Below are 21401 nucleotides of genomic sequence, written 5' to 3'. Positions count from 1 at the left end.
CGATCAGGGCGCATGAACCTGTGGAGTAGCTTGGAAAGAGTAAACCCGCCAGATTGAAAAGAGCGGTAAGTAAAGGTGGCCGGATCTCAACAGTCTTGAGTGGTGCCAGTCCAGATGGAGGGGTCCGGCGGGCGGAATCACGGTCTGTTCGAACAGGAACAGTTGTCCGCTTTCGCGGTGCTACTAGTGGAACATCGCTTCGTTGGACCGTTGTCATGAAGAAACCGCCACACTCAAATTAATTACTGCATTGAATAAAGTCACCGGACGATCGTCAGGGATGCTCGGGTAAGGTGGAGTGGAATTGGATAGGGGAGGGGAAAATGCCAGAGTGACATTTTGATTTTCGCGTTGTCAATTGTCACGTGGATAGAAAATCTTGGCAATGTTGGGGGAGTTCAGAACTTGACCGGGTAGCTAACTGGATGGACAAGTAATCTCAATTCATACAAGGCGACCTACATTTCGAAAAACATGATTGAAAAGCTGTCATGGAGCCTCCATGAGTTGAACATATCAGTGGTTCAGGATGCCGTAGTATCGTGAAGAGGCATGAATGTGGTTTTACACGGGAAGTGATAGAACAAAAGACCTACCTGCCACCTACCCTCTGGCTTGTCTGAGATCTGGAATATGACATACCTGGAGAAGCGAACAATACAGACAGTTGGAAAGGAGAGGGAGCCTTGTGAGGAGCTTTTCGCGGGAATGTGTGTCAGCAAATTATCATTTGAGTGACTCGTTGTCGAGTGAGACCAACCAAACATCCCTCCAAAGCCCATATCAATAGTTTCGCTATGCCTGAGCCTCTTTCCGTGATTGTCACCAAACGCCATCATAGAATAAACCTGGCTTCTCTGTCGTAATATCGAGTACTCGAATCCATGTTGATAAACGCTTCAAAGAAGTTTTTAGTAGCGATATCGAGTCGAGTAGTCCTTGGGTGAAACAACAAGACCACGTCCCTTCTTTGCACCTTTATAGATGGTTTCGATGATATCGATGAGTTCCTGCTTATCTTCCAACACCCAGTTCAATTTGTTGTTGTTACCAGTACCAAAATCGCACATCATGTGTTTGTTGCGGAAGAAGAACATAAGGGTGACGGGATCGTAGAGTTCGTACATCTGTTTGAAGTCCGGAACTTGATCGAGATCACAGACATAGATGACGGCAAAGTTCTTGACGCGATCGGCGATTTTGTAGAGGACTTCATCTTGACGCATGCAGTCAGGATCATGATCACGACCGAAGCGAATAACGACCAGGCGTGCGTCTTCGGAGAGGATAGCCTGGTCGACATGCCATGCTGTGACCAGATGAGGAATAACGACGGAGCCCATGCTGAGGATGAGATAGGGAGAAAGGAGAAAGGCCTGATACCCGTGGCCAGTGGCAGATCGATGAAGGAGTCCTGGAGTCTTGAGAGAGGATGTAAGGAGCGTGGAAGAGAGATTGCTCGCAGATTTTATTGAGATGTGAAGTTAGAAATTCCGGGTGCCTGAGCCACCATCAAATGACAGCCTATGTCATGACGCATCCCAAATCACGTGGACGATGAATTGTGTGGTGGCTCTCGCCAGAAGAAGCCTAAGTAGACACGCCCATTATCCGCGCCTCGTTAGGTGCTAGGACGACTAAAAGGGTGGCTGAGGGGGGCTGCTTGATCTGTGTTTCGACGCTAAGATAAGATGGTTCTGCAGGGGCGGCCCTCACTGCGATACCGCTGCTCCAAATTCTTTCGTGTGATGTTACCCCGCGACTGGGAAAAAATAATCTACGAGTAATTGAACATTATTCCGTGTCTGGTCATACAAAGGTACCGAAGGCTAGGTGCCTAGATATTCTGAATCCTGCGCATTGATTCAACCTCAAATTAACTCTGGAAGCATCCATCATGTCTACACATACCACTGTTTCTACCCTTCGCAAAGACCTCACGTCTGAAGATGTAGCCTTGGCCCGCCGCTTTCGTGCCCTCTTCTCGCTCAAACATCTTGCTTCGCAGTCACCGGGACCAGAAGCCTCTTCAGCCATAGAAGCCATCGCCGCAGCATTTGCCTCACCCTCCGCACTACTGAAACACGAGCTTGCATACTGTCTAGGCCAAACAAAGAATGCTGAAGCTGTCCCTTTTCTACGAGCAGTTCTAGAGAACAAATCCGAAGATGCCATGTGCAGGCATGAAGCCGCTGAAGCACTTGGTGCACTGGGAGATCTGGGGAGTGTAGATGTCATGAAGCAGATGAAGGATGATGAGAAAGAGTCCGTGGTGGTCAGGGAAACATGTGAGATTGCCATTGATCGAATTCAATGGGCTCATTCCGATTCCAAAGACACCGAAACCCTTAATCCATCCGATTTTGCTTCCATCGACCCTGCTCCACCAATGCCTGTTACTTCTCAGACGCCGTCCATTCCAGACCTACAGAAAAGCCTTCTCGACACCTCGCTACCGCTTTTCCAGAGATACCGGGCCATGTTTGCCCTGCGTGACCTCGCTTCTCCCCCAGATTTACCGACCGCGGTCCCTGCTGTCCAAGCCCTGGCTTCTGGCTTTGTCGATCCTTCAGCATTATTCCGGCACGAGGTCGCATTCGTATTCGGCCAGTTATCGCACCCCGCCTCCATACCTGCTCTCTTTGCGGTGCTTGAGAATGCAACAGAAGAGAGTATGGTTCGTCATGAGGCTGCCGAGGCTCTTGGGAGTCTGGGGGAAGAACCAGGGGTCGAAGATATGCTGAAGCGTTTCCTCAATGACCCAGAGCAGGTTGTGCGTGAAAGTGTCGTGGTGGCGTTGGATATGGCCGAGTATGAAAAGAATGGTGAGATGGAGTATGCCACGATTCCCGAGCCAGTGGCGGCATGATAGACTCTTTCTTTCCTCGACAAATGAAGCGCGCATTGAAGGCGTAGGATTATGTACCAATTAAGTTCCGAATTTCAGTTGTTTTGTGTCTCCTTGTAACCACATTCACAGCGGTAAAAGACAGTAGTTCCCTCATCAGCACTGCGGAGTTGTTTCGTGTGGTAGAACATTTCGCTACGTCCACAGTCGGGGCAGTCTTTGGCAATAACGGCCTCAACTTGTAGACTTTCAGCATCCACACTCTGGACCTCTGAATGCTTGGATCTCAGTGCCGATGGGAAAGCACTGGGCTTAGATTGAGATGTGATAACCTTGGACGAGGTGTCTTTGGTATATTGGAAGCAATCCTCACACTTGATCAGATCCTCCTTATTGGACGAGGCAACGATGCGTGGTAACAGCGAGCCGCAAGCATCGCAGAATAGTAGACTGCCTATGGCGACCATTTTGTCTTTACGGTTGTTACCTTCAGATCTGAATCTTTTATTCCCCGGACACAGAAAAAGCCCGATACTGAAAAAACGTGCTGAGTCAGCAGGCTTGGCAGTTGGACTGACTGAATTTGCCTAACTTGATTAGACTAGTCATCATCTCCATCACAAGGCTTTGAGAGCAAAGTGCAGCCTTCTTTCATCCACTCATTTGCGGAGTGGACTGGTAGCGGTTCAATTGTGATATGGTAGAGGCATACTTCTGAGCATTCAATTGCATACATTCACCAAGGGATCTGGCCATAGAAGCATGTCTTCTTTGATGCCTCGCTCGTTCATTCTCAATTCTCCGCAACCACTCTCCTGGTAATCGAACCTCAACCCCTCCAATTTGGCGCATCGGTGTCAGGCTCTACGCATTTCGACACCATGGACGATAAGAGCACCATTGAGGTGGTCATTCCACAGCGGCATCATAACCGCCCTATACCAAGGCAACTCACGGTGGATGAGGCTCTGCAATTTACGCCCATGACAACCTCTGTACTGCCTGCGCATGGTGGATCTCCCTTAGCCTCAATTCTCGATCGCGCTGTCGCTAACACGATGGACAGACCGTATCCCTATTCCACAACTTAGTCGGTCGCAAAACTTTCGGCTGACAACTCCCGCTGAGCGACAGTCTGTATACCGCAATGAGTTCTGCAATCCCAAAGTGAAGGAGAGACTGGCAGTACTGTTGGATCCAAGCAGACTTTCCGAGATGTATGCTCACTCCCTTCGCCATGTACAAGATTCACTGCTAATACCACACAGTAAATTCAAGCGATCTCCAGTCCGAAGTGAATCAAAAGTGACCCTGGATCTCAATCCTATACAAAAAATGGTTTTAAGAAAGACAAAGATTGACTATGCCTACCCCTCTTCAACACCCGTCAAGATTGACGACGCCTACCCTACTGTCAAGTCTTATCAAAAAAAACCAATAGCAACTCCTAAGATTGATCGGACTGCTTCAAAGGCTACACTGGATCCTGGTTTGAGTGTGGAGATCCCTCAGATGCCTTCCTCTTTTCAACGAGATGAGTATGCGCCCGTGACTGAGTCACCCAAACATCGCAAGTCGAATGAGTCCAAGATGAATCCAAATGTCGCTCTCGCCATCAGCTCCAAGAGGGAGAAAGACACACTACTCTTAGCATCCTTCGAAAACCAGCTATTGGAGATTTTCGAAGCGCAAGATCGACTGGCTCCTGATACATCTGCTATCGCCGTGAACCACGACCGAGCTGTATTTGATTTCGCCGATGACGAGGACGACTCAGAACCGCGTCTGTCACTACAGATTCAAGACAAAATCCAAGTCTCCCTCAACCATTTGGTCTCGTCATCTCGGTTGGTGGATGCCTCAGCTGAGTATCTACGACGATTACAATTAATCTGTGAGCCCGCGGTAGAGGTAGCACAGGCTGTCAACCTGAGAGTCCAACCCGATTCATCAGAGGAAGATATCAAAATCTGGTTATCAAGGCTTCGCAAGGCAGAAAGTGGTGCTATTTCGGCCTGTACTTTCATCTACGTTGTACTTGGTAATCCTCAAAAGGAGGAACTTGTGAACCTTGAAGTCTTGCAATGGCTTCCGAATGTGATGGTGAACATATTTGAGAACTGTATCATTCCAATCGTTGAGTCTCGCCCCGAGGGTCAAAACAGTCATTTGTTCGACTTGGCATCACGTAACCCCGATCCTGTGAAGAGACTTCTCGATGCTGGACGAAAACTACTGGATCTTGTTGCACGAGTCTGCATCCAAATCAAAGGCGCCGGATCCATTGTCAATGCGACCGATTTCATGGCCTCCAGGCTCATCTTTGTCCAAAACGCTTTCAATGACAAGACTTCTGCCATAGGATCTCAGACCTATGAGCGAGTTCGAAAGCAGGCAATGGCAGCACTTGCCAAACTCTATGCCGCATTTCCAGCTGAGAGACACGCCATCTTAGATGAAGTCCTGACATCCTTGGATAAACTACCGTCAAATAGCAGAAGCGCCAGACAATATAAGTTGGGCAACGGCAAAAGTATCCAGCTTGTATCTGCTCTTTTCATGCAGCTCGTGCAAACCCCAGCAATGTCTACGGGCAAGAAGCAAAATCAGAAAAAGCCTCGCCACCGCAAAAACCGTGCTCGTGATGCTGATAGTTCTGAAGATGAGGAGTCAACGAGCGATTCAGAAAACGAAGGAGCGACCAAGGTTGACTATGACCCCTTGTCAAAGCTTGGTCGGCTCTCCGAATCGCTGTTTGATGACGCTTTCAAGAGTGCACAGCAAATTGTTGGCTGGATGGTTGACAAAGCTTCCAAAGTGACCAAGACCGGAGATTCGCCTTACAGGAATATCCTCGACCTTTTCGTTGAAGATCTCACCGTGGTGCTCACTTATACGGAGTGGCCTGCATCAGAATTACTTCTTACGGTCCTTGCAGTTCGTATGATCAGTCTCGCCAAGAACGACAAGGCTGCATCGACAAAGAACATGGCTCTGGAATCCTTGGGAGTCATGGGATCAGCTATTTCCGTGACAAGAGCATCTGCAAGGGCCTCGCTGGCATCGATTTTGCACAATTCGGGAGAGTCAAATCCCTCAGTAATAGCTAGCGACCTTTCGGGGCTCGTGAAGGATCGAGCCCATTTCCTACTACAGAACGACGAACTGATCCCAGACAACGGTCCTTTCTCCATCGTCCGGTCTTACTTAAGTTCGAAGGCCGGTGAAAGTTTGAGAACTCGATCTGCAAGAGCATACTTCCTCGTTCAATACGCAGCCATGGTTTCTCGAACACTGAAAGGACCCGTCAAGCAAGGGGACGAAGGTCAGCAGGTGCAGGAACTCAACACTACAATCGACTCGCTTCTACAGCAACTTTCCGCACCGGACGAGTCTGGAGATTCATATGATCATGATCGACAAGTAACGCCCCAGGAAGCACAATTGGCGTATATGCTTTGCATTCTTAACATGCGATTCTGTCGACGATTTCCAGAAATTGCCAAAACACTTGCCTCGTCACTCTCCAGCGATCAAGCACAGGTTCGAAGCCGTAGCTTAAAAAGTGTTGTCACTATCCTAGAGACCGATTCCAGCCTTCTAGACTGGGACCCCACCATTGCAGACGACGTCTTCAGATGCGCCTCAGACGATTCTTCTTTGGTTCGAGATTCAGCCTTATCTCTCATCGCCAAATTCATCGTACCTCGGCCAGCGCTCGAGCAAAAGGCGTTCAAGCGATTATTGGCCTGTGCTGGGGATGGGAATGTGGGGGTGCAGAAACGATCCATTGGCCACCTGAAAGATATTTATCTTAAGGAGTCCAGGGTCAATGTCAAAACAACTATTGCCACTGAATTTCTCCGACGGACTTCAGATCTTGAGGCATCGGTGGCTGAATTAGCAAGAAAGACACTGACGGATGTCTGGATTGTTCCGAAGTTGGCGCTATTGTCTTCTACGGGTGAGTCCGCTCACGCGGAAGTTGCCATCGATGACCTGAAAGCACACATTGTGTCGTGTACCAGTCAAGATACTGTCGGGCTGGGTCCCATTCTCAAGGACTTTCTGGTATGGAAGCTCAAAGATTCCAAAAATGCCGAACAGGTGCAACAGCTTTATGCTCGTATTGTCAAAAACCTCCTTGAGATGGCGAATGGTTCAGAAGCTGGTCCAGCAGAATTGACCACCTTGGTGGCTTTCGCAGAAGCTCGCCCTCAAACAATCGTTCCTGGGGACTTGGCAGGCTTGAAAAGCTATCTGAAGGACTTGTCACAGTCTGATGATCTCTTGAAGTTCCGATCTGTGGTGGCCATCTTCCGCTGTGTTCTGCCACATTTGTCAAGCACCCAGAGCCAACTTTTACTGGATGTTCAACTGGACCTGATGAAGGCTGGCCCCAAAGTAGTTCGACGTGAGGATTTGGAAGAAGTCATGTCCTGCTTGAGAAGCATTGATGGAGTTTTACACAACACAACCAAGCTTGTGGTCTTTGCAATCTCTATTCTCCAGAATGTTCTTCGGCCCCAACTTCCGGCACAGCTTCGAGAAAAACTGATGAAGGAAAATCCAGAGGCAGTCGCAACTAGAGAGAACGGAACACGAACCAAGATGCTGCGCCTAATCGGGACGATTACGAAATATATCGACTTTGAGCAGCACCCGCATGAATTCCGACAAAAGTTCCCAAGCTTCAAAGCCGGCTCTGTGGCGGGGTTCATTGCAGATTCGATTGTGCCCTTTACTTTCAAGGATGTTGCCATGGAGGTCAGGGCAAAGGCATTGGAAGGCTTGGGCTCTATCTGTCAAGCATGGCCAGGACAATTCAACAAGAAACATATCCGAGAAAGCTTCTTTCAAATCCTGGACGGCTCCTCACTCAAGTCTGTATCCGAGGCGGACATTCTGAAAATGCAAATTGTGGTTCTTGGCATCTTTGCAGAGCTGTATGCGACTCGTGCCGGCGCAAAGGCCGAGCTAGACAAGGCGGAGGGTGAGAGTGAGGTGCAAGCCCTGAAAAATATTGGTGGCACGACCAAAGCCCGAGAAGATGACAGCGCCATCTCAACCATCACCAATCCACTGGTTGATCATCTCTTACGCATTGCGATGTCAGAAAAGGGAGAGAAAGCTTTGCTTGCAGCTCAAGCCCTTGCGAGCATCGACCATCAAGGTATGACTCACCCTAAACAGAGCACTGCGGCATTTGTGGCTCTTGAGACGAGTCCAGAACTGCGGGTGTCGAGTGTGGCCAAGACGGCCCATGAACATCTCCATCAGCAACATGAATCGGTATGTGAGAGAGAATACATCCACGCCGTATACGAGGCGTTCAGATACCAGAACGAGGTGTTTCAAGACCCCCGTGGTGCAACAGCGCCTGCGTTCAAAGCCAAACTTTCGCCTGCCTTTACCATTATCAGCACCAGTGGCTCAAAATATGTGAAGAAGTTCCTCAGCAGTTTGATATCCAAACTCAATACGGAGCATTCGAAGTTGAATATTGGAGAATCGGAAGTCCCGTCACATCTTCTGTTTGTGCTGTTTGTCACCCAAAATCTGGCATTCTTCGAATACAAAAAGATGGAGGAATTGCTGCATACAGTATTACAACTCGAGTTGGCTTTTGGCAAGAACGGAGGAGAGTTAGCTCAAGCCATTGAAACTCATATTGCACCTGCAGCGCCTGTCGCCCCCGTCACAGTACCGATGGAAGTCAATGGCGAAATGGAAATGGCAGAACAAACGGCTATTGTTAAGCCAGAAGAGCCGCCGATCGATCCTGTCTTATTGAGACAGCTTTCCGTGGCAGCATGTGCAATGACATTGGTTTCCGAGGCGAGGAATTTCTTGAAACGACAATACGGCATATCTCGCGATGTGAAGCTGGCAATGCAGCAACAGAAACAAACGAAAGACGCGACGAAAGAACCAGTCAGAGTTCACGGCATCACTGGTGAACGATTTTGGACCAACAGCAACTCGGTGCTGGCATCGTTGGAGAGCACCGAGGCTATGCTGGCAAGATGCCGAGAATTTGTGACATTGGTGGCAATCGATGATGAGGTCAAGATTGCAGAAGATGAGGGCGAAGGTTACGCAGTCGACAATGGGTATGAAGCCAGTGTGCCTGCCCCTCGTGGAAAGAAGAGGAAAAGTACAGGCTCAATCGGCGGTACACCCAAGAGACCACGGGGCAGACCGCCAAAGAATGGTCGACGCTCTTCAAGTATATCATCGCATGAGGACCCGGATGCAGATTTTGCAGGTTAAAGAGGCAATAGACCAGGAAGAAAGGAAGGTGGCGTTTATCTGATGGGAGATGAGTTGTTCAGCATCAACCAGGTCTGATGATGAAAAATGAGCGGCCCAGCAAATGAAATGACATTTGTTGTTTGGGTGGCACCAGATTGCATTGCTGTGGTTGAAACAAAAACGGCAATGCCTTGATCACGATAAAAGATGCTACGTTACCAGTACTTTACTTACATTGATACCCCACATAGTTTCGAGATGAAAAAGAGAGTGGACAGCGCAGGAGTTGTTCATGAATGATGTTGATAGCTGTTTCTCTTCTCTATTCTTGAGCAGGTACTAAGTACTCGATAGTCAGTAGGACGTTGTATCCATCTCAAGTCCACGGCAGGGACCATCCGTCCTCGGCCTTGACGGATGTAGATGGCGTCGTTGATGGAGTAGTTTTTTGGCGATTGGAGTCGATCATGACGTGGGCTTCCCATATCGATCCGATTTACTGGCAATGAGCACGATCCATGTTTTTCTTTTTGCTCACCAACTAAGTTGTTCCCAGCTCGAGACCATGTGCTTCTCCTTGTAACTTAAGCTTGATGTTCTTGACTCCGTTAGCGGTTTCTTCTGCTTCCCAACAAGCAATTTCTCGCTTCTTCCGTCCCCATCCACTTATCCACAGCTGAACCTAGTTAAACCTTCCTTCTCCAATCCTGCATTCCGTCATAACACCACCACTACTTCGTATCATATCTTGCACATCCTAACATTCCGCCAGATCCATTCTCCCAGCTTCCGTCTATCTACATTCCTAAATCCTCACCAACTTCTGCCAACGGATCCTTCGTCAATATCTCCTGTTCCATCATGAGGTGAATTATCCACAACCCACTCCTCGATCATGGAGACTATACCTCGCATTGCCCGCAATGGCCTCCTGCGCCGCGCCCCTCGACGACACCTTCTCTATTCTCGATCTCGCTCATTTCAACCCTTAATCTCCTCTCCTCACGCTATCAGATTCTCCCATACACTCCCTGCGACCCGACCGTCATCTATACTTCAGCGGCAATGTCGACGCCAGCTGCAGCTGCAGCGACCCTTCTCTCCCGGATCAATCCGCCACATCTCAACCAAAGACCTCCCTAATCACCATGGCCCTGTGGCGCGATTCATGTATCGTGTCTTTGCATGGACAGGTATCTTCATCGTTTTCAGCGGTACCCTCGTCGTCGCCTTCTTCGTCTACGATGCCTCCACTTATAAAGAAGAAGCCAATAAAGGCGATATCCCCGTTGCGGAGGCGGCTCTGTCACCAGAAAGGGGAGGTCCAAAGAACTTGCCAATAGCTAAAGTCTTGGTCGACGATGAGGATTGTGAGAGTATGCTCGAGCAGAAACACAAACCAAAGCTTGTTATCTTGGGTACTGGCTGGGGTAGTGTTGCCATGCTGAAGGAGCTCAATCCGGGAGACTATCACGTCACCGTTGTTTCTCCCGATAACTATTTCCTCTTCACTCCCATGCTTCCTTCTGCCACGGTCGGTACCTTGGAATTGCGGTCCTTGGTTGAACCTGTCCGCAGGATTGTCAATCGACTGAGAGGCCATTTCCTTAGGGCTGAAGCTGTTGATATTGAGTTCTCCCACAAGCTGGTTGAAGTATGTCAGGTCGATGCTAACGGAGAGAAACAATCCTTCTACCTCCCTTACGACAAGCTTGTGGTTGGTGTTGGATCCACCACCAATCCTCATGGTGTTAAAGGCTTGGAGAATTGCAATTTCTTAAAGACTATCGAAGACGCTCGCCTCATCAAGAATAAAGTCCTGCGAAATCTGGAACTGGCCTGTCTACCTACAACCTCGGACGAGGAAAGGAGGAGATTGTTGTCCTTCGTCATCAGTGGCGGTGGACCAACCGGAGTCGAATTTGCTGCTGAACTTTACGACATGCTCAATGAAGATCTTCTCAACTCGTTCCCGAGACTTCTACGAAATGAGGTTTCTGTTCATGTCATTCAATCCCGTGGCCATATCTTGAATACCTACGATGAAGCCTTATCGGTCTACGCCGAGAAACGGTTCGAGCACGATCAAGTGGAGGTTTTAACTAATGCCCGTGTAAAGGAGGTCCAACCTGATAAGATCCTCTTCTCACAAATGGAAGATGGCAAGCCCGTCACCAAAGAACTTCCGATGGGTTTCTGTCTCTGGTCCACCGGCGTCGCTCAAACTGAGCTGAGCCAGAAACTTGCCAAGAAGCTTGGTGATTTCCAGAATAACAAGCATGCACTCGAGACGGACACCCATCTGAGACTTCTAGGTACTCCTCTTGGTGATGTTTATGCAATTGGAGATTGTTCTACTGTACAGAACAACATTGCGGATCATTTGACCACCTTTGTTCGTGGCATGGCTTATGAACAGGGCAAGGATCCTGATAAGCTACATATCACCTTTCAAGACTGGCGAAATGTGGCACAGAAAGTTCGAAAGCGATTCCCACAGGCAGCGGGTCACCTCAAGCGACTCGATAAACTGTTCCAGGAATACGACAAGGACCAGTCTGGGACTCTAGATTTCGGCGAACTGCATGAGTTACTTGTTCAGATCGACAACAAACTCACATCTCTTCCAGCAACAGCTCAAAGAGCCAACCAACAAGGCCAGTATTTGGGTAGGAAATTCAATAAGATCGCCGCCGCCATTCCGGGATTCAGAGCCAACGAGGTCGATTTCGGTGACTTGGACGAAGCAGTCTACAAGGCTTTCGAATATCGACACATGGGTAGTCTTGCCTACATCGGTAATGCGGCGGTTTTTGACTTCGGTGGGCTGAACTTCAGTGGTGGTCTGATGGCTGTTTACCTCTGGAGAAGTATCTATTTCGCGCAGAGTGTCAGTATTCGAACACGGATCTTGTTGGCCATGGACTGGAGTAAGAGAGCTTTGTTTGGAAGAGGTAAGTCTCCTCGGTCGTTGTCGTGTACGGAAGCAAGTCTTGCTAACTCCTCTGCAGATCTGATGAGCTTCTAAACTCATCCCGAGTTATCGAGATCAATCAATGTTTGTCTGCGGGCGCCAGACAGTCATCTCATGACACAGATAGCTGTCATGAGTTTTGTCATCGATTCATCATACAGCCCCAGGCAGAGAAATCAGAAACATCTACGAGAAACAACCAGACAGAGTGCACCCCTATCAAAGAGTCAACGTTTGGTTTCGGAGTCATTCTTGAAATATCTTCGTCACTGCAAAATTCAAGAAGCAGCAAGAAAGCGGAAGCGAATTTACTTCTATCCCATACCCTACAGTATCTATACCACAGTCACAGGAAAGCAACGTTTCATAGATTGAAAGCATGCGTGCGATGTGGAACTTTTGTTTGTATATATTATATCAGAAAACAGAGATGACATGAACTGATCCAACGGCACCTTCTTATGCTGTCCATGGTCGCCCCTTGCCCACAGCGCGTGGCCAGCCTTGGACGAACCGATTTGCTCACGAGGCACGTGAGCCTCGAGTACGAACGAGCGGACAGGAACTGTTTACTGTATCAAGGCCGTTATGATAATGAGTCACTATCACTGCGGTAGAAACGTGTAGGACAAATCTTCTTCCTAGGTCTGAGAAATTTCTGTTATACTTTTCCTAAAGTCGATCCAAAGATATAGCTGAAAAAAACACTACATTGTATTTATAGCACGGTATAAGCCAAGTGCTTGGCTAGTGATTGTCACACATGGAAGACCCTGGGGGGTTCACCTTGTGCATCTTGTTGCTTTCCTGTATCCGAGTTACGTTATGTGAGAGGTGTGCAAGTCAAGTCGTTGCAGTGTCGACTACGAGAACCCCTTCAGGATGATAGCAGATGGTGTGTGTAAACTATTTTCCCTCCATGGACTGTATGTATCTGTGTGTGTACAAGAGTATTTTGCGTCTTCTCCTTTGAAAGTCGACATAAAACCGCTCTTCCATCTATCAAGTTTCATCGTGTAGCTATTATTCTAATCGTCTTGTGACTGACTGTAGGAGAACTTCCATCAGTAACAAACAAAGTTCAGCAACTCATTCATGGCTTGCTCCAATGACGAGTAACAGAGACAGAAATATCGTTCACGAGCTTAGCAATGGACGAGTCGTCTTTGTGGAAAAAATAGTACAGTCTAGTTAGCTCAGGATCTTTGCACGGTAGGATGCAGCGATACACTGACCAACTATAGCACACCATGTCCCAGCACCAACACGAATACTCCCCGAGCGAATCAAATCCTCAATCTTCGGTGCCAGCAATCTTGAACAGCGGTCTCATGGCTTCCCACCTCTCGACGACCGCCTTATCACACGTCTCCCCAATCTCCAGCAATACAGCATTCACCAACTCCCTCATTTCGATATCGACTTTCCCCGCCCTCCCAGCCCCACTGCCACTGTGCCCACGAACCTCGCGGACGACGCGCAACCATTCGCGCACACCCGTCCGCGTGATCAGCATCTCGCTCCCACCAGCTACCAGACACGTCTGGTGCACGACTTGCAAGATCAGCTTCCTCAGCGAACTGGGGCAGATCGGCGCCGCGTAGTACGTGAACAGCCGGGTGTAGATCTGCGCGCGGCGGAGGAGGTCGACGTCTGCGGGCGTGCGGATCGAGGGGATGAGGATTGTGTGTATGAAGTGTGAGATTTCCTGGGTCTGGGCGTTTTTGCTTTCGGATGCGGTGTTGCTGGTCAGGAGGACAGGGTTGCTGGGAGCGCCGCCGGGGAGGGCGAAGGTGTCGTCGCTTTCCGGCTCCGTGTGGAAGACGGAGTTCGCCCAGCGTTGGATCACGTGGTTGAGGTTCCATGACGGGCTGCGCAGGAGGAAGGCGTTGGTTTTCTGGTAGAATGGTGAGGAGGGGTCGGAGATGACGTTTAGGATGGAGTTGGCGAGCGCGGAGATGACTGACGGTGGTGGTTGGGTCTCGGATGAACCGTCTGATTGCTGTTGCGTGGTGTGGTTGCTATGGTGGTTCCTGATGGTCTCGCTGACTTCGCCGAGGAGGAGGTATAATTGTGTCTTCTCGGTGTAGGTTGATTGCTCGACTGCGTGCATCACTGTCTGCAGCGTGTGGAATGCCTGCAGACGGATCTCATGGTCTGGGCTGATCAGGCAGCGGATCAAATTGCCCAGGCGTCCTGATTGAACGTCAGACTCGAAGTCCGGGTTCTCCCAGCGAGTGAGTCCATTCATAGATTTGGGGATTACTGGGAATGGGGCGAAGACGGTTGTGAGGTCGATGCTTTGATGAGGCGAAAGTACATGGTCCGTAGAGTCCATAGCCACATCGATACCACTCACATCCCCAATATCGTCAGATGACAAAGATTCGGTCAATATCGCAGGCTTCTTTCGCTGTTGCTCAAACGCTTTGATGAGAGCTTTCTGCGCCACCTCATTGCCTTTGGCCGCGATGAGCATATCATTCTGGAAACTCATAAGCACTCGATAATTCTCTCCCGCAGAGTCCAGTGCCGTGTAAAATCGTGCGATCCATCCTGCAATATTCTTCACAGCGGTTTTATTGTCTTCATTCTTTAGTACAAAAGACCATTGCTCGGCCACGCAACATGCCACAAGACTGAGTTCTTTCTTGTCCGATTCCTGGATCTGTAGATTTTCAATGGGATCAAGATACTTTACTGGTCGTTGTATTGTACGTATCATGCAATTGTCGAGGAACTGATACGTGGTGGTTTCTGCTTGCCATTTTTTCGTCGAGGTTAAACTTGTTAGGAGAGCATCTAGGGATTGCTTCGTTGCGGCCAACACGCCTTTCCCAGACAGTAAACCCCCGAGCACATGTCTTGCTTGTTTTGTTATGATGGGTTCTGTACAGTTCACACAGAATTTTAGTAGAAGAGATGCTGTCGAGAGGCTTTCTGACGTTGCTTTATGCCACCACTTGGTTGTGGAGGACCCGGTTGCGATTTCAAGCTCGTGCGAGAGTTGTTGAAATGTCTCTCGTAGGGAGTCGGCCGAGTCCTTAGACTCTAGACTGATCAAAGCCTTGCTAAGCAAAGGGGTGATATCGAATTTCAACCCAGCCACTGCAGAGGGCAGAACTTTATAATATTTCGCAAGACACTCGAGTACACTGGTGCGGAGTTGTTCTTTGTCCGGTCCTAGCTTCTGTAGAGTTGTAACCACCTCTTGGGCTGGTGGCGCACGCTCGACGAACGAATTGACCAGCTTGAGCCATGCTTGACTCCACAGATGAGATTTGGTTGTTGCTTGATCTATAATTCTCAATACAGAGTCCAGTTTGTCGAGAGCAATGCTCAAGAAGCGCAGCGTAGAGAACACGACGATGTCGTCCTCTGAATGCAGACATTTGCTGGAGGTAGCACGTTCAAATGATCGCGGGAGTATGTTTTCAATCGCGATCGAGAGGGGAGGCGGTGTTTGTGGGAGATGTTCAGGCCAGCCAAAATTCTTCGGAACGTCAAGCTGGACCACGGAGAACAAGAAGGCAAATTGTCCTCGCCAGAGTGGATCATCGCCAGATGGTGCCAGGAACTTCTGTTTCTTCGAGATGTACTCGGCCACCAGTTCTGGAGCTGCGGCGAAGATGGCGTTAACCAACTTTGCATGAAGGAGATCTTCTCCTGGCTTCAGCCCATGGATGAACGTTGACAGTCCGCCGTTTTTGACCGGAACATTCTCCGTATAGTCGTCAAAGTAATATGGAGAGTCCAAGCCTAAATCAATGGTGTTTTCATCTTGTTCTATGATATCAGGATTAGTACCACTTGGGTACCAGCCTGCCTGCGGAAGCAGTATTGCCTCGGTAGAGGTACATAACCGAAGAAGGAGCCTGTGCAAGGAATCTCGTACAGTGACCTGAGCTTGTTCGCTCTCGTGAACATTCTGCAGATCTTGGTCATATTCATACAACTTCGAAAGTGCGGTGAGGACTCCAGAATTGAAACACCTGCCCTTGAGCTGCTTCGGCAAGGCCTTGTCATCAAGTACCCACCGCTCAAGTGCGTCCAAAGTTTCGAGGACAGTGTGTGGTGCTTCTGATGGAAGGCTGCGAATGGCCGAATACAGGGTCTTCCCGTGATTGATGATCTCCGTCTTGGCTGTCGTGTCAAGGTACTTAAAGTTTGCCGAAAGGAATCTTAAAGCTGATTGATGTGCTGCGAGCAATTTACCTTGTGCTGACAATGCACTGCCTAGGATCCCATCAAGTCTCCTGTAGAGAGTATCTCTACGTCCAAAGACATTGTTGGAAAGTGCACCTTCGTCAAAGCTGATGATCTCTGTGAGAAGTTGTAAGCTGACGGCTATCAGTGCATCCTTGCTTCGAGGTGCAGAGAGTGCCTTGTCGAACAATCGCACCTGGTCTCGTTTCAACAGGCTGTGACACAATGAAAGGCCAAAGTCGCGAAAATCGAGTCGATCTGAGATGATTTGAAAGAATTGTACCAGCACTGAAGGTGCCGTCGCAAGCACTGCTTCATCGTTCGTTTCACTAGCGTGTGCCCAAGTGCCGAGAATGTCAGGGAAGTCGATTTCTTCGTGTGAAGCCGAGGATTGCTCATCACAATAATTCTTCAAGATTTGAACTTGGCCAGTCTTGTCGTTGCCAGCGACAGCGCTGTTTTGGATGCCGGTGAGAAAATCACCGAAGTTTTGAACAGCTATCGTACTGTTAGATCATCCTGAAAGGTTGTTCGTGTTTGTTTTGAGTTGACTTGCCATTCTGCACTTCTTGTGAAGGAGCACTTTTGGAGAATTGGAAAGGGCCGTGTAGCTGATCAGTGTCAGTGAAAGAAGTACTGTATCGCGCAGAGGATGAATCCAATCTCCTCCGTTTGTTTTGTTTGAAATCACTATCCGCCATTGCCTTCTCCGCGTATTCGTCGCTGGTCGTGAAAAACAAAATAAAAGTTCAAAGCCTTGAAGAGGAAAGTCCAGTAATTGGCCATAAAGAGCTTAGCGTGATATTGAACCTTGCAAATGCCAAAGGAACACTTTTTTCCATTGCAAGCCGACTCCAAAAAAAATTGAAATAAGTTATGAGTAACTCCAGAGGTCGTGCCCGGATTCGAACCGGGGTCACGGGAAGATTCAGAATCAGAATCCCGTGTGCTAACCGCTACACTACACAACCTAGTGTGTCGATTTTGTGCGAGATTTTTGACATTTATCTATAAGATAGCCGACCCCGGAGCGCCCGGAAATAGCCGTCTCTAGCCTAAGCCGACTCTGAACGTTGGGGTTCCGCCGTTACGAGGGTGAGTCTGTGTGGACATACATAATATATGACATGCACAAGGTGGTCAACCGTCAAACCTGCCTTTGTTCATATGAACAGTTCTTATTAGATGCATCATCTTAATTATGATTACACTCCTGTAAAGAAGCTCTGAAGATTATTTGCTACTTGGAAAAGCCGGTCCTAGACCAAGAACGCCAAACACTACCAGGGTATCATCGTGTGTTGATAGAACCAGCGGTCCCCTCCCACACAAAAATCAAGAACGCTTACCACCCGCCGAAAATGTACACCACCTCGATTCTTCTACGACGGTCTGGACCACGGGATGGCCAGCAAACGCAGATATGAGAGAATATCTCGAGCAATTGTATCCCTACACCGCTTGCTAATTAAGGATCATTCTTTGCGGCCTCCTCTTCAATTGGCCCTTGTTGAGCCTTGTCGTCTTCACCAGCCTTGGTGGCCAAAGCAACCTCTGCATATGAAGTTTGTTGAGGTTGCTTCTTCTCGACACGTAGGTCAGTAGTCTTCTCTTTACTCCCGCCTGACGTCGTGGGCCGTTCACGATCCTTCTCCTTGACACGCTTCTCCTTCGGGGCAGCAGGTGGTCTTGCAGCCCGGCCTCGACTTCGACTTCTGTTGTCGTCATTTCTCATGTTTTCTCTCATTTCATGAATGACCTCTCTGAAGCCTTCTTCGAGACTGTTCATTCTGGCCATCATGATCTTGGTAAACATTTCTTGTTCTTCTTTCATCTCCTTCTCTTTTGCATGCCTCGCCACAGCTGCTCCTTGGGCGAGTGCTGAGGCAAATGAGGCAGGGAGGGCACCCACGTAACCTTCACCAATCGCACGATTGTCTCCAATATCCGAAACGAGGTCCATCTCCAAAGACCGCCGACGTTTTGTTTGGTTAGCTTTATTCCTCGATTCCATAACGCCAGCTAAGTTCGGCGTAGAACGGAACGCTGGATCGTCCTTGGTTGGTAAAAGCGGTCGCATTCTACTGGGACCGGGTCCACCACGCTTGGGCGTTCGATGGCCGGCAGTTTGCGAGACTGGCTTTGAAACCGGTGTGCGAGCCCCTGACCCTGGAGCAGACAATTGAATAGCTGTCGCACCTCGTGACGATGACTTATCAGTGCCCGAATCTGCTGGTTTGAATATCATCGTCGCAGTTGAGACATTCCGTGTATGCCGAGGTCGACTTTCTGACGATGGGTTTGATGGGGTATCAGCATCAGAAGCACTCTGTTCTCCCTTAGCGTTCTCAATGATCGTTGAGGCATTTTGTGCTGCAAGTCTTGACGCCGTTGGGGATCTTCGGGTTGTGAAATAGTCTTGAGAAGCACGAACATTGTCCTGTATGTTGGAAGTAGCATGGTCACCTGGCGAAGGTTGGGCAAAAGTTGCAGCATCCTCTTCATCGGCCTCATCATGTGTATGAAGTTCATCGTCACCATCGGCATCCGTGTGATGCATGGAGTCTTCTAGTGCAGAGGGTGTTGTATTGTCCAGTACTGGCATTGGTCGCGGAGATAGAAAGTCGGCATTGGTTGCAAACTCTTCTGGATCGGAAGCCACCGACATTGTACGACGGGAAAAGTCTCGAAGCCTGCTGAAGTGTGGGATTCGTGAGCTCCGTCGTGGAGTAACTTCCTTCCCTTCCAAACGATCAACAATTTGATGATCTTGCTCGGGTGGAGGGCTTGCAATATCATCTCCCATATCCTTCATCCAGGTGTTCACAACATTGCTAGCCTTACGCTGATCGCGGTTATGATGATTATTTCGCATCGTGCTGTCGAAAGGTCGTCGAAAGACTTCTTCTAGGGCCATGTCTTGTCGGAAGGTGGCAATTGATGGAGCTCGAACTAGGCGGGTCAACTTTGTAGTGGTAGATCTTTTTGGTCTGCCACGTCGTTCCACTAGATCCATGCTGTCAAAGACAGTCGACTGCAACACAGCCTTCTCATAGAGGTATATCACAAATAGTAGCGGAAAGTGTGTAACTTTGATCGTCGTTCGGTTCAGTTTGACATACTGCCGGAAAGGAACAAAATACCTCACAGGAACGAGTAGCCATTGGAGGATGTTTGTCGGCGCCACGTATGAAAACAACGCGTCCGACTTGACATGTGATATAGTATTCACAGCAAACAAAAATTGATGTTCATCGTGAGCATTTCGCACCACAGCCATAAATGAGTTTGTCAAAACGGTGATCAAGATCGTCACCACCAAGAAATGGCAGATGAATAGGAACAATGTCAAGATGAATTTTCCAAGTGCGTTGTAACTGTCCCATCTGTCCCACGCTGCTGGAGTGAAACCCATGACCATCTGGAGGAGAGCATAAGCCACCGAGCTTGGGGTGTCAACACCATCGTTTCCAAAGGATAATGTTAATGCGACGAAGAACCCACTACAGCTGATGAGTATCAGTAGGGAGACGGCGACAAGATCCGCGGCCATGTATCGAAACGCGATAAGCAGGGGGGAGAAATAGCGATAGTGGTCCAAAACTGAGAAGAGTCGAGGAAATAGTAGAATGGCATCGGCTGCAAGCACGTCGTATGCTAGATTGGCGACTGTATGCTTCCTGACATCTGGCATGACAATGCCATAAATCCGTAGGGCTAAGTGAACAAGAAGGATGAGTAAAATGCCGAGATCAAAGGTATTCCAAAAACTAGCGAGATATAGGCCAAAGCCTTGTTCGTTGAAGCCCACAATTTCGTCAAGCATATACCCAGCAGCCCAGAACCAGAACACGACTTCGAGAGTCGAAATCTCCAATGATCTCTCGACCAGGACCGCAACAAACAAGATGAGTAAGACCGCAAATGACATGGTCGAAAGTATATTTCGGTAACGTGGAACTCGCAGACGAGAGAGTTTGAACAAGGATGCATCACGAGGATTGTACAGAGTGACTGCTCGCCGTAGAGGATGCCCACTGCTTTGAATTGTCCTGGCCGGTGCTCCATCTTCGGTAGTCCCGTAGGATCTTGGTGGCTGCTGCCTCATAAACGGTACTACTCGATGCATGTTATCAGCAGCAGAATGAAAAACAATAGTACCTGCCCAGATGGCTTCCAATTGCTTGACCACAAGTGGGTGTGCAAGAAATCGCTTCGCTTGAGCTCGGATTGCGATCTCGAAACATGATATCCGCGCCGGTCTCTGTGCAGCTCTTCGGTGGTTTTCCACCTGTCGTTGTCCACCGTTAGTGGCAATATCAGGGCCGCTGGTTTGTCCTTGTAAGGGATCAAAGTCATATGAGAGAGCATCGATCAATTCTCGATTGGAATGATCTCTCAGCAGCTTAATGCAGAGAAGCTCACAGATCATAGCACGAGTTTTATTGGCACCGCTATTTCCCGATGAAATAGCGCCCTCCTTGGTATACTGTAGACAATTGGCCATGAGTGCATACTCCGTGGCTGCATTAAAGTGATTGTTACGAATCTCTTGCTCGATTGGTTTGAGAAGAAACTGCGAGATTTGAGGGGATCTCAATTGTTCCCAGGTGAGAACAGTATCACATTTCGAAGTCACCAAGGTTCGTAAAGCATGGGTCAGGGTGAAGATGGGTATAGAGTCCAGACGGGCAGGGGAGAACATTGGGAGCAATGGAGTATTGTCATCGGGGCCATCCTCATCGGAGTCGCTGTGCTCTTCATCTTCGTCTTCATCCTCGTCATCGTCGTCCTCGTTTTCAAGAGCATCAGACTCGACGTCTTCGTCCTCTTCTTCTGTTATAACATTGTCATGATCCCGGCCAGAGGAACGTCTGCGAACGCGTTGTGTATTATTCCGGGAAACATCTGGAGACCGCACGGTCGGTGCGTAAGAGGAAGAAAAGGGGGAACGATCTCGACGCTGTCTGCTTCGAGCAGGCCGCAAGAAGGACGAGAGCATCGGATCGGCCAAAGTGGGAAGGCCGGGATGTGTTGAGAGAAAAGATGTCCAAAAATGCAGTCAACAGCAGTCAAACCCACAAGCAGGGTGATGGCTTGCCGTCCATCAGTTCGAGA

General features: G+C 48.9%; 7 protein-coding genes and 1 non-coding gene across 8 annotated transcripts; 3 read left to right on the top strand and 5 right to left on the bottom strand.

The window, feature by feature from the left end:
- Window positions 1–911: 911 nt before the first annotated feature.
- DIM1 (Dimethyladenosine transferase) lies at window positions 912–1343 on the bottom strand (the record flags this gene model as incomplete). Its single annotated transcript, XM_064853416.1, has 1 exon — window positions 912–1343. One exon carries the CDS (start codon window positions 1341–1343, stop codon window positions 912–914), a length of 432 nt encoding a protein of 143 aa, XP_064709815.1.
- A 554-nt stretch (window positions 1344–1897) lies between these two features.
- Window positions 1898–2869, top strand: LIA1 (deoxyhypusine hydroxylase; the record flags this gene model as incomplete). The annotated part of the gene is made up of 1 exon (XM_064853415.1): window positions 1898–2869. The coding sequence occupies one exon, from the start codon at window positions 1898–1900 to the stop codon at window positions 2867–2869; it is 972 nt and encodes a 323-aa protein (XP_064709814.1).
- Window positions 2870–2943: 74 nt separating this feature from the next.
- LTR84_009876 (uncharacterized protein) lies at window positions 2944–3315 on the bottom strand (the record flags this gene model as incomplete). The annotated part of the gene is made up of 1 exon (XM_064853414.1): window positions 2944–3315. The coding sequence occupies one exon, from the start codon at window positions 3313–3315 to the stop codon at window positions 2944–2946; it is 372 nt and encodes a 123-aa protein (XP_064709813.1).
- A 414-nt stretch (window positions 3316–3729) lies between these two features.
- On the top strand, window positions 3730–9121 carry LTR84_009875 (uncharacterized protein; the record flags this gene model as incomplete). Its single annotated transcript, XM_064853413.1, has 3 exons — window positions 3730–3859; window positions 3915–4065; window positions 4117–9121. 3 exons carry the CDS (start codon window positions 3730–3732, stop codon window positions 9119–9121), a joined length of 5286 nt encoding a protein of 1761 aa, XP_064709812.1.
- Window positions 9122–9998: 877 nt separating this feature from the next.
- On the top strand, window positions 9999–12131 carry LTR84_009874 (uncharacterized protein; the record flags this gene model as incomplete). Its single annotated transcript, XM_064853412.1, has 2 exons — window positions 9999–12057; window positions 12115–12131. The coding sequence occupies 2 exons, from the start codon at window positions 9999–10001 to the stop codon at window positions 12129–12131; spliced, it is 2076 nt and encodes a 691-aa protein (XP_064709811.1).
- Window positions 12132–13371: 1240 nt separating this feature from the next.
- LTR84_009873 (uncharacterized protein) lies at window positions 13372–16842 on the bottom strand (the record flags this gene model as incomplete). The annotated part of the gene is made up of 2 exons (XM_064853411.1): window positions 13372–16781; window positions 16836–16842. 2 exons carry the CDS (start codon window positions 16840–16842, stop codon window positions 13372–13374), a joined length of 3417 nt encoding a protein of 1138 aa, XP_064709810.1.
- Window positions 16843–17173: 331 nt separating this feature from the next.
- On the bottom strand, window positions 17174–17254 carry LTR84_009872. The gene has a single exon. It is a non-coding gene; the product is annotated as a tRNA-Gln (tRNA).
- A 497-nt stretch (window positions 17255–17751) lies between these two features.
- LTR84_009871 (uncharacterized protein) lies at window positions 17752–21285 on the bottom strand (the record flags this gene model as incomplete). Its single annotated transcript, XM_064853410.1, has 1 exon — window positions 17752–21285. The coding sequence occupies one exon, from the start codon at window positions 21283–21285 to the stop codon at window positions 17752–17754; it is 3534 nt and encodes a 1177-aa protein (XP_064709809.1).
- Window positions 21286–21401: the final 116 nt, after the last annotated feature.

The sequence above is a fragment of the Exophiala bonariae genome, assembly GCF_035927105.1.
Source record: "Exophiala bonariae strain CCFEE 5792 chromosome Unknown scaffold_4, whole genome shotgun sequence".
NCBI classification, from domain to species: Eukaryota; Fungi; Ascomycota; class Eurotiomycetes; order Chaetothyriales; family Herpotrichiellaceae; genus Exophiala; species Exophiala bonariae.
This window is presented reverse-complemented; position numbering and strand designations above follow the sequence as displayed.